The 17,121-nt window shown below is 24.8% G+C and overlaps 2 protein-coding genes across 5 annotated transcripts in view; one reads left to right on the forward strand and one right to left on the reverse strand.

Moving 5' to 3' along the window:
- Positions 1 to 17,121, reverse strand: part of LOC127290953 (calcium uniporter protein, mitochondrial) — a 95,758-nt gene that overhangs the window by 13,325 nt on the left and 65,312 nt on the right. The gene's annotated exons all lie outside the window — the stretch shown is intronic.
- LOC127290952 (protein javelin) overlaps positions 1 to 17,121 on the forward strand; it is a 51,204-nt gene that overhangs the window by 1,835 nt on the left and 32,248 nt on the right. For 2 of the 3 annotated variants that reach the window (XM_051319809.1, XM_051319806.1), the window contains exon 2: positions 72 to 169. In XM_051319809.1, the coding sequence (XP_051175766.1) occupies positions 87 to 169 (83 nt within the window). In that variant the 5' untranslated portion in view covers positions 72 to 86. Of the gene's footprint in view, positions 1 to 71; positions 170 to 11,431; positions 11,510 to 17,121 lie in introns of those variants that run through there. The other variant, XM_051319807.1, reaches the window with a different exon arrangement.

Consider the following 17,121-nt stretch of genomic DNA (forward strand, 5'->3'; position numbering starts at 1 on the left):
TTTTACTTATTTTTTATACTTAAATTATTATTATTGTTATTTATTTTTTTTTTTTTTGCGTTTAATTTCAGATCGTATTATCGATCATGGGTGGTGCGCAAAGTAGTGGAACTCACAGTTTAGGCGACGCATTATGGGTTCACGAACGACAACGACAAAAATGTCATCGGTGAGTTTTTCTAATTAATTTTCTCTCGCATTTTTTACCCCCCCCCTCCCACCGACCCCCTCTCTCTTTTTTTCTTTGCCTCTCTCTATCTCTCGTATATTAATTAAATAGAAAAATAATTTTTAAAAACAGTGTCAAAAATAAAAATTTCCAAATAAAAAAAATTAAATAACAAAATTTTTTTTTTGGAAAATTAAATTTTTTTAAATTTTTCAAAAATTGAATTTTAATTTTTTAAATCTATTTAAAATAAAAACTAAACTAAAATTATTTAATTATAATTGAAATAAAAATTAATTAACTAATTTGTTAATTAAATTTAAAAAAAAAATTTTTTTTGAATTTTAATTTATTGAAATAAAAAATAATTAACTAATTTGTTAATTAGATTTAAAAATTTTTTTTTTTTTTGAATTTTAATTTAAAAAAAAAAAAAAATTGTGAAATAAATTTTTTTTTTAAATCGCCACACGACCCGATTTGTAAATGAAGTTAATTTCAAATAGGAAAACTGATTCCTTGTGAGGTAATAATAATAATAATATATTTAATACTTTCGTATAGATACGCTTATTAACGCGGTCTTGGTCTAATTGCAATATTGTTCAATTTGGACTTCATTGTATATATCCGTTTGTTTTAATTCGCGTGTTGCGTTTCAATCAAGTAATATATTGTGTTCGTCAACCTACTTAAAAAAAAATTTTAACCCCCCCCCCCCTCTTCCTCTAAATTATAGCTTTTTGATAAATTAAAAAAAAAATATTTTTATCCTTTTAACTATTTTATTTTATTATTGTATTATTTTATTACTATTTTTTATTTTATATTCCCCCCTTAAATTTTGAATTTTTGGTCCCCCTTTAAAAAAATATTTTTCTAAAATTTTTATTTTCTAAAATTTTTTTTTTAGCCCCCCTATAATTGTTATTTTACCTTTCCCCCTGTTTTGATTAAATAACTTTTAGCCCCCCTCAAAAAAATTTTTTTTTTTTAAAATTATTTTTTAGCCCCCCTAAAATTATTATTTAATCTTCATTAGCCTCTCCCTCTTCTAAATAGGTGTTGATTTTTTAAACCCCCCTACAAATGTCATTTTAGCTTCTCCCCCCAGTTTATATTAAATAATTTAATTTTTTATCCCCCCTCAAAAAAAAAAAAAATTATTCAACTTTGCCCCCTCTATTAAATATTTTTTGAATTTTTTAGCCCCCATACGAAGAAAATATTTCTGTGAAATTTTTTTTGTTTAAAAATATTTTTTTACACCCCCCCCCCTACAATTATTATTTCATATATTTAAACTTCCGTAACCCCTACTAAATAATTTTTAATTTTTGAACTCCCTTAAAAAATTATTTACATAAATTTTTTTTTTTGGTTTTATTAATTATTTTTTAAGCCCCTCGCCTCCCCTTAAATTATTATATTATATTTTTCAACCTCGGTCCCCTAATTATTAATTTTTAAACCACATAAAAAAATATTTAAATGCAATTTTTTTTTTGGTTTTAAAAATTATTTTTTGTGCCCCCCCCCCAAATTATTGTTTCATTTTCTTTCCCCCTCCACCTACCAAATAAATTTATTTTTTAAACCCTCCATTGAAAAAAATATTCATAATATTTTTTTATTTTAACAATTATTTTTAAGCCCCCTCCCAAAAAAAAATTAGTTATTAATTCCCTCTACCCTCATTTTTATATATTTAAATTATTTTTTATTAGAATATTAATAATTTTTAATTTAATTATTAAATTATTCTTAATTTTCCTTTTTAGCGATATGATTTTAATTGTCATATTTTAAATTGAACAAACATAGATTATTTATTATAATTTTTTTTTTATAATTAATGAGTTTCCGCCTTTTCTCTTTCCTCTTTAAATTTTCTCTGACGAACAAGTTTATAAATGGATTTATTCTGAGGTGTGAGAAAATGTTTTCAGATTATTTATACCTTCCTCGATTGTTATTCTAATTTATAAGAATAAATCTTACAAAATATTTCACAAAAATTTGTGTTTTTTTCTTGTTTTTTTTTTGCACGGAAAATATATGAAAAAAAAATTTTTCAAATTTCACAGGAAAACAAAATTTTTTTTTTTAATTTTTTACTTTTTTTGGTGCAAACCAAATTTTTGGTAAAATCAAATTTCTGGTAAATGCAAAATATTTGGTTTTATAATACTGGTACAAACAAAATTCTGGTACAACCAAAATTCTGGTACGGCAAAAATTCTAATAATACCAGAATTCTGGTACAATCCAAATTCTGGTATAGTTAAAATTCTGGTGCTACCAGAATTATAGTACAATAAAAATTCTGTTGCAACCAAAATTGTGGTACAGGAAAAATTCTAATACTACCAGAATTCTGGTCCAATCAAAAATTTTGTCTAGTTAAAATTCTGGTGCCAGAATTATAATACAATAAAAATTCTGGTACAACAAAAATTCTGGTACAACAAAAATTTTAATGATACCTGAATTCTGGTACAAACCAAATTAATGTACTTTTTAATTTATGGTACTACTAGATTTATGGTAAAATAAAAATTCTGGTACAACAAAAATTGTGAAACAGGAAAAGTTCTAATAGTACCAGAATTCTGGCACAATCAAAAATATGGTATAGTTAAAATTCTGGTGCTACCAGAATTATATTACAATAAAAATTCTGGTGCAACGAAAATTCTGGTACAAAAAAAATTTTAATGATACCTAAATTCTGGTACAAACCAAATTAATGTACTTTTTAATTTCTGGCACTACCAGATTTATAGTACAATAAAAATTCTGGTACAACAAAAATTGTGGTAAAGGAAAAATTCTGATGGTACCAGAATTATAGGACAATCAAAAATATGGTATAGTTAAAATTCTGGTGCTACCAGAATTATATTACAATAAAAATTCTGGTACAACGAAAATTCTGGTACAAAAAAATTTTAATGATACCTAAATTCTGGTACAAACCAAATTAATGTACTTTTTTATTTCTGGTACTACCAGATTTATAGTACAATAAAAATTCTGGTACAACAAAAATTGTGGTAAAAGAAAAATTCTGATGGTACCAGAATTATAGTACAATAAAAATTCTGATACAACCAAAATTGTGGTACAGGAAATATTCTAATAGTACCAGAATTCTGAAATAATCAGAATACTGGTATAGTTAAAATTCTGGTGCTACTAGAATTTTATTACAATGAAAATTCTGGTAAAACCAAAAATGTAGTACAGTAAAAATTTTAATTGTACCTGATTTCTGGTACAAACCAAATTAATGTACTTTTTAATTTCTGGTACTACCAGATCTATAGTACAATAAAAATTCTGGTACAACAAAAATTGTGGTATATGAAAAATTTTGATGGTACCAGAATTCTGGTACAATCCAAATTCTGGTATCGTTAAAATTCTCGTGCTACCAGAATTATAGTACAATAAAAATTCTGATACAACCAAAATTGTGGTACAGGAAAAATTCTAATAGTACCAGAATTCTGATACAATCAAAATTCTTGTATAGTTAAAATTCTGATGCTACTAGAATTATATTACAATGAAAATTCTGTTAAAGCCAAAATTGAGTTACAGAAAAAATTTTAATTGTACCAGAATTCTGGCATAATACAAATTATTTGGTAGAATTAAAATTCAGGTGTAGAAAAAATTTAATTATACCAAAAAAATCATTGCAGTACCAAATTTGGTTCAAATGTACCAGAAATTTATTCTAAGGAAAAATTTCGTTGTATCAAAAAATTTTATAATACCAAAAATTTTAATGTTTTACCATTTTTATTGTACTAAAAATTTGAATGTACCAGAAATATTTTTGTGTCATAATTTTTTTTTTCTAAAATCAAAATTTTGTACCAAATTTGTATATTTTTTTTTAAAAAAATTTTTTTAATATCAACAAATTTTTTAATACTGTCAAATTTTTTCAGTCACTGTGAAAATCTGGTACAATATTAATTTTTGATATGAGGAATAATTAATTTTTCTTTTAAGATTTGAAAAAAATGATTTTGCCTTGTAAAAGAAAAATAATAAAATTCATTCAGCAAAAAGGAAATTCTTTTTTTTTGATTTATGATAAAACTTAGAGATGGAAACAATTGGAAAAGCAAATAATCCTCGGGAAAACTTTGTCGAGTTGATGTTAAACTTTCGCCTAGGGTTCTTGGGTGAAAGCGTATATACATATATAAAAAAAAAAATCTCTGAACACTCTCGGCCACATTCAATGTGTAAATTGGAATTTAGGCATTTTAAACATATAGTTGATTGCTTTATCAACAAAGAATATAATTAATTACAATTTTAAAAATATATTTCCTCAAAGTAAATTTGTACTTGAAGATAAAAAAAATTGCAATTAAAAATTAAATTAAAAGCAAATATTTGTAAAAAAAAAAATTCTGGTACAGAAAAAAATGATTGAAAAACATAATAATCAATGTCCAATGTTTCGTGATACAAAATTTGCAATATTATTTTTAAAAAGAAAATAGGAAAAAAAAAATTCTAAACACAAATTTTTGATATTTTTTTGGTTCTACCAGATTATTTTTTGATACCAAATTGGTACCAAATGTGTTGTAGAAATTAATTAATTATATCAAAAAAAATCTGGTACTTATAAATAAACCAGAAACAAAAAATTAATCTGGCACAAAAAAAAATTTGGTACAGAAAAATCTGGTACAATTATGGTACCAAATTGATACAAAATGTGATAAAAATTAATCAATTATACCCAAAAAAAATCTGGTACTTATAAATAAACCAGAAACAAAAAATTAATCTGGCACAAAAAAATTTGGTACAGAAAAATCTGGTACAATTATGGTACCAAATTGATACAAAATGTGATAAAAATTAATCAATTATACCCAAAAAAAATCTGGTACTTATAAATAAACCAGAAACAAAAAATTAATCTGGCACAAAAAAAATTTGGTACAGAAAAATCTGGTACACGAGTCTAAAATAAATTTGTTAATTGAAGATAATAAATGCATTATATATTTGCATATTTTATTTTAAATGTTTATGTAATTTTTGTTTATAAATCTGGTATAGAAAAATCTGGTACGTGAGTTTAAATCTGGTACAAAAATATGAATTAAATAAAAAAAAAAAAAAAATATGTAAACGTTAAAAAATCTCGCTTGAGTCCAAAAAATATAAATGTAATAATTAATTTTAAATCTGGTACAGAATAATTTGGTACACGATTTTACATAAATCTGGTACAGAAAAAATTCCTGTAATAAAAATAATATGTAGACGTTAAAAAAATCTCATTTAGATTCATAAATATTTAAGTAACTATATTTTGGTTAGTAAATTTGGTATAAAAAAAAATTTGGTTATATAAAAATCTGGTACAAAAAAAATATATATTTGGTACAAAAAAAAATTTTTTTTTTTAATTATGCAATTTACAATAAATAATAGTGATGGTAATTAGAATAATTTTCACGGAATTTTTGAATGTAAGCAATTATTTTTATTAATATTATTATGATTTGAATGATGAACATTTTGGCGCATATACAATGGACCCGTATATATATCAACTAAAATCGATATAATGTTCTCGGGAAGAAGTTTTCAACAAACAATATGGTACGTGAATTCATTAATTGTACACGTCTATTATTTCGAAATTTAAATGCAAATTGTTGATTTGTTATTAATTATTAATTTATTATTATTATCATTATCATTATTATTATTATTATTATTATTATTATTATTATTATTATTATTATTATTATTATTATTATTATTATTATTATTATTATCATTATTATTATTATTTTTAATAATAAAATAAAATTCATATAAATTTTTATTGTAGTAAACAAATTTTTGATTTTACTTAAGAAAAAATTTTTGTGACAAATTTTGTTCGTACCAGAATTATAAATATATGAAACGTACCAGAAATTATCTTTTAAATATTATCAGATAATTAAATTATTATATCTAATCAGAATTTTTGTGATAAAAATATTTTAATGTGTACCAAAATTTTGGAACGTCTATCTATTGTGTACCAGAATTATTAACGTACCAAAATTATATAAGCGTACCAGATTTTTAGCAAAAAAAAAAAAAAATAAATAAATAAAATTCAATTATATATGTCCTGAGTTTTTAAAATTACCCTATTTCAAATTTTTCGAGTGACATATTTTTTTCGTACCAGAATTATAAATTTATGAATCGTACCAGATATTGAAATTATCTTACCAGAATTTTAGTTATAATTTTTTTTTTTTTTTAAATATATACAAAAATTTTGTCAATAAAAAGTTTTAATATGTATCAGAATTTTGTAACATTTATGTACCAGAATTTTAAACTTACCAAAATTATATAAACGTATACCAGATTTTTAGAAATGACTAATTTTCAAGTATATCTGAATTTTTTAAAAATTATATTTCTAATTTTTCGAGTACCATAATTTTTTTTGGTACCAGAATTATAAATATATATATATATAAAACGTACCAGAAATATATTGAAATTATCTTCCCAGAATTTTAGTTATAAAACTAATTTTAATATATTAGAATTTACGAACGTATATATATAAAATTTTGAACGTACCATATTTTGTAGCTTATACCAAAAAATGTTTTTATATCAGATTTTAAACGTTACCAGATTTTTTTGTAGTTAAACAACTTTTAATGAAAATAATTGAATTTTTTTTTTTTTAAATAAAAATCATTAAAAAAAAAATTTTTTTTTGTATAATATGATAATTTTATGATATTTTAATTATTGTTGAACACTGGTTTTTAAGATTCTCACTATATCATCAAAATGCAAATATATTGAAATATTGAAATCTGTATAACCACAGTGGTGGCATTTCCACATTTATGAGATCGTGAATTCCTATGGAACATTGATGGGCACAGAATTACATTGCGTAAAATAGATACATAACATTATACATATATATATCTAAACTTCGGTCATAATATATACATATGCATGTGTTAGATACCTCAAATATGATTTAATGGTCCGAAAAGCAATTAAATCCGTTCTACTCCACAGAAATTGTTTGTAAATTATATATATATATATATATATATAACTTATCCAACTAATTGATCATTAAATTATTGTTAAATAATTACAAAAATTAATAATTTATTTGAGATTAAAAGTAAATTTCTGGTACAAGTAATTATCTGGTACAAGTATATTTCTGGTGCATGTAATTTTCAGGTACAAGTAAATTTCTGGTATAAATACAGTTCTGCTAAAGGTAAATTTCTAGTACAAGTCAATTTATGACCTAAGTAAATTTCTGGTACAAATCAATTTCTGGTACAAGTATTTTTTGGTTGGGTAAATTGGTGGTACGTGTAAATTCTGGTAATTTTGTTCTGGTACAAATAAATTTCTGGTGCAGGTAATTTTCTGGTACAAGTATATTTCTGGTGCATGTAATTTTCTGGTACAAGTAAATTTCTGGTATAAATACAGTTCTACTAAAGGTAAATTTCTAGTACAAGTCAATTTATGACCTAAGTAAATTTCTGGTACAAATCAATTTCTGGTATATTTAAATTTCTGGTACAAGTATTTTTTGGTTGTGTAAATTGGTGGTACGTGTAAATTCTAGTAATTTTGTTCTAGTACAAATAAATTTCTGGTGCAGGTAATTTTCTGTTACAAGTAAATTTTCGGTATAAATATAGTTCTGGTAATGGTAAATTTCAAGTATAAGTCAATTTATGACCTAAATAAATTTCTGGTACAAATCAATTTCTGGTATATTTAAATTTCTGGTATAAGTATTTTTTGGTTGGGTAAATTGGTGGTACGTGTAAATTCTGGTAATTTTGTTCTGGTACAAATAAATTTCTGGTGCATGTAATTTTCTGGTACAAGTAAATTTCTGGTATAAATACTGTTCTACTAAAGGTAAATTTCTAGTACATGTCAATTTATGACCTAAGTAAATTTCTGGTACAAATTAATTTCTGGTACAAGTAACTTTTGGTTGGGTAAATTTGTGGTACGTGTAAATTCTGGTAATTTTGTTCTGGTATAAGTAAATTTCTGGTATAAATACAGTTCTGGTACAAGTAAATTTTTGGTATAAATACAGTTCTGGTACAAATAAATTTTCGATATAAATTCGTTTCTGGTACAGATAAATTTCTGGTACATGTAAATTCTGTACAACCAGAATTTGGTTGTACCAGAAATAATGCCAGAAATGCACTCCAAAATTTCTGGTACACAAATTTTTTATTAATAAAGTAATGATTTGGATTAGAATTATACTTGTACTAGAAATTTTTTATTTGTAACAGAAATAATACCAGAAATATTACAGAAAATATTTTTGGTTGTTTACATTGGCGGTACATATAATTTTCTGGTACAAGTATATTTATGATACAAGTAAATTTTTGATACAAGTAAATTTCTGGTACAAATAAATTTTTTGTATAAATACGTTTCTGGTATAGATTAGTTTCTGGTACAGTTAAATTTATGGTACAAGTAAATTTTCGTACAAGAATTTTGTTGTACCAAAAATAATGCCTGAAATGCGCCTTAAAAATTTTTGGTATAAAAATTTTTTATTGATGAAGTAATTATTTGCACTAGAATTTTACTTGTATTAGAAATTTTTTTATTGTACCAGAAATTATACCAAAAATGATACCAGAAATGCGTACCATAAAATATTGCGCATTTCTGGTACAATTTAAATTCTGGTTGAAATAAATATTTTATGAATTAAAAATTTTTGTACCAGAAATTCTGGTGTGTATCAATAATATATTAAAAATTTTTTTCTGATGTACCAGATATTTTTTAAAATTAAAATAAATTACATTTTTGAAAGTGTATAACTAAATTGATTTTTTTAGAGTACAAAAAAAAAGGAATTGAGGTTAAATTATTATTTAGGTTATGTCCGACTTTTTGTTTTGAATTAGACCTCAATATACGGATATGAATTTCGACATTATTAATATACATATATATATATATATAAATATATGGTTTTATCTTCCCCTTAAATGTATTGGGATTTCTCTCTCTCCCTCTCTCTCTCTCTCTTTCTCTCTTTGTCTCTCTCAATATACATATATACAAACAATAAGGGTAGGGACAAGGGAATAGCGGAACACCGGATATCCGCTTTGTGTCCACAAATTGTTGAGTGGCCACCATCACATACGCAGCATACTCGCGAGCCAAAAGAATTTTCAACTATTCATAAATTCCTCTGAATTAATCGACAATTTGAAAAGTGGAATTTCCACAATTTCTATATCATCCAACGTATATTTATTACCTTATATAGAAATAATAAATTCAGTTCTAAAAAAAGAAAGAAATAAAAAAACTATATAAATTTTTATATACTGATATAATTCATAAGAATTATCAATATTTGAATTACAAATTTTTTTTATTCAGTAAATTAAAAACAAAAAACTTTTTTTTTTTTAATGTAGATTGACAAAAATAATTCTTTTTTTGCTGTAAATTAATATAATTTAATTTTACTAGACAAAATATGGAAAATATCTATTAGAAAAAATTAATTTTTTTTGTACCAGAAAATTTAATAAAGCATAATTGACAGTGTATATATATATAAAGAATATATATATATATATATATATATATATATATATATATATATATATATATAAAGTGTATCAGAAAAGAATAGGAATTTTTTCTACAATTTCTGGTAAAGGTATATTGTTGGTATAAGTGAATTTCTGGCACGAGTTAATTGCTGGAACAATATTCTGGTTTCAGGTAAATTTCTGATTCGAGTAAATGTTAAATGCAAGTGAATTTCTGGTACATGTAAATATCTAGTACAAGTAAATTTCTGGTACAGGTTAATATCCAGCAAAAGTAAATTTCTGGTAAATGAAATTTTTAGTACTTGTAAATTTCTGGTATATGTAAATTTCTGATACAAGTAAAAATCTGGTACTAGTAAAAACCTGGTACGAGTTAATTTCTGGTACAGGTAAATATCTGGTACAGGCAAATATCTGGTACATGTAAATATCTGGTACAAGTAAATTTTTGGTGCGAGTTAATTTCTGGTACAGGTAAATATCTGGTACGACTTAATTTTTTGTACATGTGAATATCTGGTACAAGTAAATTTCTGGTACAGGTTAATATCCAGCAAAAGTAAATTTCTGGTACATGAAATATTTAGTACTTGTAAATTTCTGGTATATGTAAATTTCTGGTACAAGTAAAAATCTGGTACTAGTAAAAACCTGTTACGAGTTAATTCTTGGTACATGTAAATTTCAAGTGTAGGTAAATTTCTGGTACCGATAATTTGTGGTACAAGTAGTTTTCTGGTATAATATATTTTTGGAGCGGTACATGGGTAGTACTAGTAAATTTCTGGTACATGTAAATTTCTAGAATATGTAAATTTCTGGTACAGGTAAATTTCAAAAATATGTAAATCTCTGATTCAGTTATTTTTCTGGTACGTGTAGTTCTCTGGTACAGGTGAATTTTCGGCACAGGTAAATTTCTGGTACAAGTAAATTTTTGGTACAGTTAAATTTTTGGTATAGGTAAATTTCTGGTGTAGGTAAATTTCTGGTACCGATAATTCTCTGATATAATATATTTTTGGTACGGTACATGGGTAGTACTAGTAAATTTCTGGTACATGCAAATTTCTCGAATATGTAAATTTCTGGTACAGGTAAATTTCTGAAATATGTAAATCTTTTATTCAGTTAATTTTATGGTACGTGTAATTTTTTGGTACAGTTGAATTTTTGGCACAGGTAAATTTCTGGTACAAGTAAGTTGCTGGTATAGTTAAATTTCTGGTACAGGTAAATTTCTGGTTTCAATTTGAGAATATATATTTTTTAATATTGTTAAATTATTTTTAAAAAATTATATACGAATTTAATAGTTTGTATAATATTAAATCAAGAAGTGGAGGGGAGGGGGGAATAGCAGAAAATATAATATACACAAACAATTACATGTGCACGCTTGAAAAAATCCATTGATTTCAAGTGATGATTCTTTTTTTTTTTTTTTTTTTTTTTTGTTTTGTTTTGAGTGTAATGCATTTGACTTATGGCAAAACGACACAGGATGAAAAGCACGGTGTTTGAATACAAAAAATCACATGATGATTTCAGTATTTGTTTCGAACCTTTAGTAATGAAATTGTTCGCGACTAGCAATGTTCTCGGTTCAAGTTGTTTATTGTCAAGTTTCAATGAAATTTACAAATGATGAAGAAAAATCAAGGTAGAAAAAAATTATTATTATTATTATTATTTTAGGCACCATGTTTTTTTGTTTTGTGAAAAAAATTAAAAAAAAATTTTTTTTTTTATTAATTTTTAAAAATTTGCACAGTAATAACAAAGAACCAGAATTTTGGTAGTACCGGAATTTAAATAGTACCATAATTTAGATTGTACCAGAATTTTGGTATCACCTTAATTTCGTCTTTACCATAATTCTGACAGCACTACAATTCTGGTATCATTAAAATTTCAATTATACGAGAATTTTGGTATCACTAGAATTTTGGCTGTACCAGAATTTTTATTGTACCAGAATTATGGTATTACTAGAATTTTGACTGTACCAGAATTATCATTGTACCAGAATTCTGGTAATACTAGAATTTTGACAGTACCAGAAATCTGGTATTACTAGAATTTTGACAGTACCAGAATTTTGATTGTACCAGAATTATGGTATTACTAGAATTTTGACTGTACCAGAATTTTTATTGTACCAGAATTATGGTATTACTAGAATTTTGATTGTACCAGAATTATGGTATTACTAGAATTTTGACTGTACCAGAATTATCATTGTACCAGAATTCTGGTAATACTAGAATTTTGACAGTACCAGAAATCTGGTATTACTAGAATTTTGATTGCACCAGAATTTTGATTGTACCAGAATTATGGTATTACTAGAATTTTGACTGTACCAGAATTTTTATTGTACCAGAATTATGGTATTACTAGAATTTTGATTGTACCAGAATTATGGTATTACTAGAATTTTGACTGTACCAGAATTATCATTGTACCAGAATTCTGGTAATACTAGAATTTTGACAGTACCAGAAATCTGGTATTACTAGAATTTTGATTGCACCAGAATTTTGATTGTACCAGAATTATGGTATTACTAGAATTTTGACTGTACCAGAATTTTTATTGTACCAGAATTATGGTATTACTAGAATTTTGATTGTACCAGAATTATGGTATTACTAGAATTTTGACTGTACCAGAATTATCATTGTACCAGAATTCTGGTAATTCTAGAATTTTGACAGTACCAGAAATCTGGTATTACTAGAATTTTGATTGCACCAGAATTTTGATTGTACCAGAATTATGGTATTACTAGAATTTTGATTGTACCAGAATTTTTATTGTACCAGAATTATGGTATTACTAGAATTTTGATTGTACCAGAATTATGTTATTAGTAGAATTTTGACTGTACCAGAATTATCATTGTACCAGAATTCTGGTATTACTAGAATTTTGATTGCACCAGAATTTTGATTGTACCAGAATTATGGTATTACTAGAATTTTGATTGTACCAGAATTTTTATTGTACCAGAATTATGGTATTACTAGAATTTTGATTGTACCAGAATTATGGTATTACTAGAATTTTGACTGTACCAGAATTATCATTGTACCAGAATTCTGGTAATACTAGAATTTTGACAGTACCAGAAATCTGGTATTACTAGAATTTTGATTGCACCAGAATTTTGATTGTACCAGAATTATGGTATTACTAGAATTTTGATTGTACCAGAATTATCATTGTACCAGAATTCTGGTAATACTAGAATTTTGACAGTACCAGAAATCTGGTATTACTAGAATTTTGTCTGTACCAGAATTTTGATTGTACCAGAATTCTGATATTACTGGAATAGATAGAAATATATTGACAACTTTCTTTAGATGTACCAGAATTTTTTTTTTTTTAATTTTCAAAATTTGTTTTTCTTTTTAAATATTGAATGAAATTAAAGAAAATTTTCAATATTGAAAATTTGTGGGAAATTAATGTTGGAAAATGGTCAAGATAGAGTAAAAAATTTATCATATTTACGATGTTGATATGAACGTTGAAGTTGTTAGATAAAAGCAATTTAGAATTATGTTATGTGTGTAATATTTTAACGAGATTTCTGTTTATGTAAGAAGTTAACGATTCTCTAATATTAGAACAGGAGCATCAAAATTTTAACGAGAATGCAAGTTATTGCCAATATTCTAACAATTTATCATTTTTTTTTAACAATGACATTTATTTTACTAAATTCATGTTGTAAAATATAAATAATAATTTATAAAAATAATTTTTTTTTTCAAATAAATACTAAAAATTTTTTTTTAACAATTTAAAAATAAATGAATTAAAAAATAAAATTAGCATTTTTTGTTATTTTTAAATGAATTTATAAAAAAAAAATTTTATAATATTTATAATAAAAAAAATATTTTTTCAATTTGTAAAATTATTATCATTGAAAAATATTATCAATGCAAAATTTTTTTTGTGGAATTTTTTTTTAATCTTTTTTTTTTTTTGCTTCGAAACAATTAAAAAAACAATGAAATTATTGATAAAAGTGTTTTATTTTGTCAATCAGAATTAAAGAAATTAATGAGATTAGTTTATGATTGAAGTTGAGGTTGTAGTCGTAAAATCAATTAGCTTTGATTGCCTGGAAATTCATTAAATTAACGACAGGGAAAGAACATGTAGCAAGATTGAAATGTTTGCTATACGTTTTAGTGTGGGTGAGAAAAAAAATTCCCACCTCAAGGGAATTAGATACTTTACATTTTAACAAATTTCAAATTTTTATTTTTAAGTACAATTAAATTTCTGGTATAAATAAATTTCTAGCACGAGTAAATTACAGTAAAAAAAATTTTGGCACTAGTAAATTTCAAGTATAAATAATTTTCTGGTACAAATAAATTTCTAGTACAAGTGAATATCTGGTTCGAGTTAATTTCAGGTACGATGTAATTTCTGGTAAAAGTTCATAACCGCCAAAAGTAAATTTCTAATGCAGATAATTTTTGGCAAAAGTAAACTCGTGGTACATGTAAATTTTCGGTACGAGTAAATTTTTGGTACAAGTAAATTTTTGGTACGAGTTAATTTCTGGTACAGGTAAGTAACTAGTACGAGTTAATTTTTGGTACATATAAACATCTGGTACAAGTAAATTTCTGGTACAGGTTAAAATTCTGTAAAAGTAAATTTCTGGTACTAGTAAATTTTTGGTACGAGTTAATTTCTGGTACAGGTAAATATCTGGTACAAGTAAATTTTTGGTACGAGTTAATTTCTGGTACAGATAAATATCTGGTACAAGTAAATTTCTGGTGCATGTTAATATCTTGTAAAAGTAAATTTCTGGTACATGTAATTTTTTGACAAAAGTAAATTTCTGGTACTAGTAATTTTTTGGTACTAGTAAATTTTTGGTACGAGTTAATTTCTGGTATAGGTAAATATCTGGTACAGGCAAATATCTGGTACATGTAAATATCTGGTACAAGTAATTTTTTGGTGTGAGTTAATTTCTGGTACAGGTATTTACCTGTACCAGAATCTGGTACGACTTAATTTTTGGTACATGTGAATATCTGGTACAAGTAAATTTCTGGTACTGGTTAATATCCGGTAAAAGTAAATTTCTGGTACATGAAATTTTTAGTGCGAGTAAATTTCTGGTATATGTAAATTTCTGGTATACGTAAAAATCTGGTACTAGTATGAACCTAGTACGTGTTAATTCCTGGTACATGTAAATATATGGTTAAAGTAAATTTCTGGTACAAGTTTTCTGGTACATCTTAATACCTGGTTCGAGTTAATTTCTGGTACAAGTAAATATTTGGTACAGGTACATTTTTGGTTCGAATAAATTTCTGCTACATTGGAAATTTCTGGTACCATGAAAAATTTGATACTAGTTAATTTCTGGTACATGTAAATATCTGGTACGAATTAATTTCTTGTACAATTAAATGCCTGGTACGAGTAAATTTTTGGTACATGTTAATTTTTAATACTTGTAAATTTTTAATTATAATTAAATTTTTTTACACATATTGTATGTTAATAATAAAAAAATCGTTAAAGAACACATTAAATAAATTATTATTTATATCTTAGATTTTTTATTAATTTTTGAAAATTGCAAATCTTTTCAATTGACAATATAATTAAATTAATTTAAAAAATAGCAAATTTTACAATTTATCGTTTCTGTAATATAATGAAAAGAATTTTAATCGGAAATAAATTAAGGAAATTGAACGCTTTCTTCGTGCGTGTCTACAGTGAACAATTCCATTAAACGATTCCTTTGTCTCTCTTCGTGAAGCGAAATGCAAATTATATTCCCGCTTGACATGCACTTCATTTTATTTGCAGAAAAAAAAAGATGAAGAAGAAAAAGATTTGCAATTGGAGCAAAATTTCTCCTAATTTATCATCTCTTTTACTGTATATATGTTAATTAACAGTTTGCTTCACTTTTATTTTAATTACAATAATAATATTTTTCACTTTAATTAATTATTTATTTATAATCCTTGAATATAGAATAAAAATTTTCTGTTGTACCAGAAAATAATTGTAAACAAAAATATTGTATGCACATGAAATTTATCTGTATCAGTAAAGAATAAATCAGAACTTTATCTTCACAAGAAATTTGAATGTAACAGAAATTCTAATGTACCAAAATTTTATCTGTACCACAAATTTAACTATATCGGAAATTTACCTGTACCAGAAATTATAATATATATTAGAAATTTATCTGTACTAGAAATTTAACTGTAACCAGATACTTGTCTATACAAAACAATGTATCTATACCAGAAATTTATTTGTACCAGAAATGCATCTGTACCAGAAACTTACTTGTACCAGAAACTTAATAATACACCAGAAATACATTTACAAAAGAAATGTATTTGTACCAGAAACTTAATAATACACCAGAAATACATTTACAAAAGAAATGTATTTGTACCAGAAACTTTTTTCTCGTAGAAGTAAATCTGCACCAGAAATATATTGGTACCAGAAATTTATCTGTACCAGAAACTTACCTATAGCAGAAACTTACCTAGACCAAAAAATTTTTTTTTCCTTGAAATATATTTGTACCAGAAACTTTACTTGTACCAGAAACTTAATAATATACCAGAAATATATCTATACCAGAAATGTATCTGTACCAGAAACTTAATAATATACCAGAAATACATCTACAAAAGAAATGTATTTGTACCAGAAACTTTTTTCTCCTAGAAGTATATCTGTACGAGAAATATATTGGTACCAGAAATTTATCTGTACCAGAAACTTACCTATACCAAAAATTTATTTTTGCTTGAAATATATTTGTACCAGAAACTTTACTTGTACCAGAAACTTAATATACCAGAAATGTATCTGTACCAGAAACTTACCTATACCAAAAATTTATTTTTGCTTGAAATATATTTGTACCAGAAACTTTACTTGTACCAGAAACTTAATATACCAGAAATGTATCTGTACCAGAAACTTACCTATACCAAAAATTTATTTTTGCTTGAAATATATTTGTACCAGAAACTTTACTTGTACCAGAAACTTAATATACCAGAAATGTATCTGTACCAGAAACTTACCTATACCAAAAAATTTTTTTTCCTTGAAATATATTTGTACCAGAAACTTTACTTGTACCAGAAACTTAATAATATACCAGAAATATATCTATACCAGAAATTTATCTGTACCAGAAACTTACCTATACCAAAAATTTATTTTTGCTTGAAA

The sequence above is a fragment of the Leptopilina boulardi genome, unplaced genomic scaffold (assembly GCF_019393585.1).
Source record: "Leptopilina boulardi isolate dan_hultmark-lab unplaced genomic scaffold, ZJU_Lbou_2.1 LbouV2_97, whole genome shotgun sequence".
In the NCBI taxonomy this organism is placed as follows: domain Eukaryota; kingdom Metazoa; phylum Arthropoda; class Insecta; order Hymenoptera; family Figitidae; genus Leptopilina; species Leptopilina boulardi.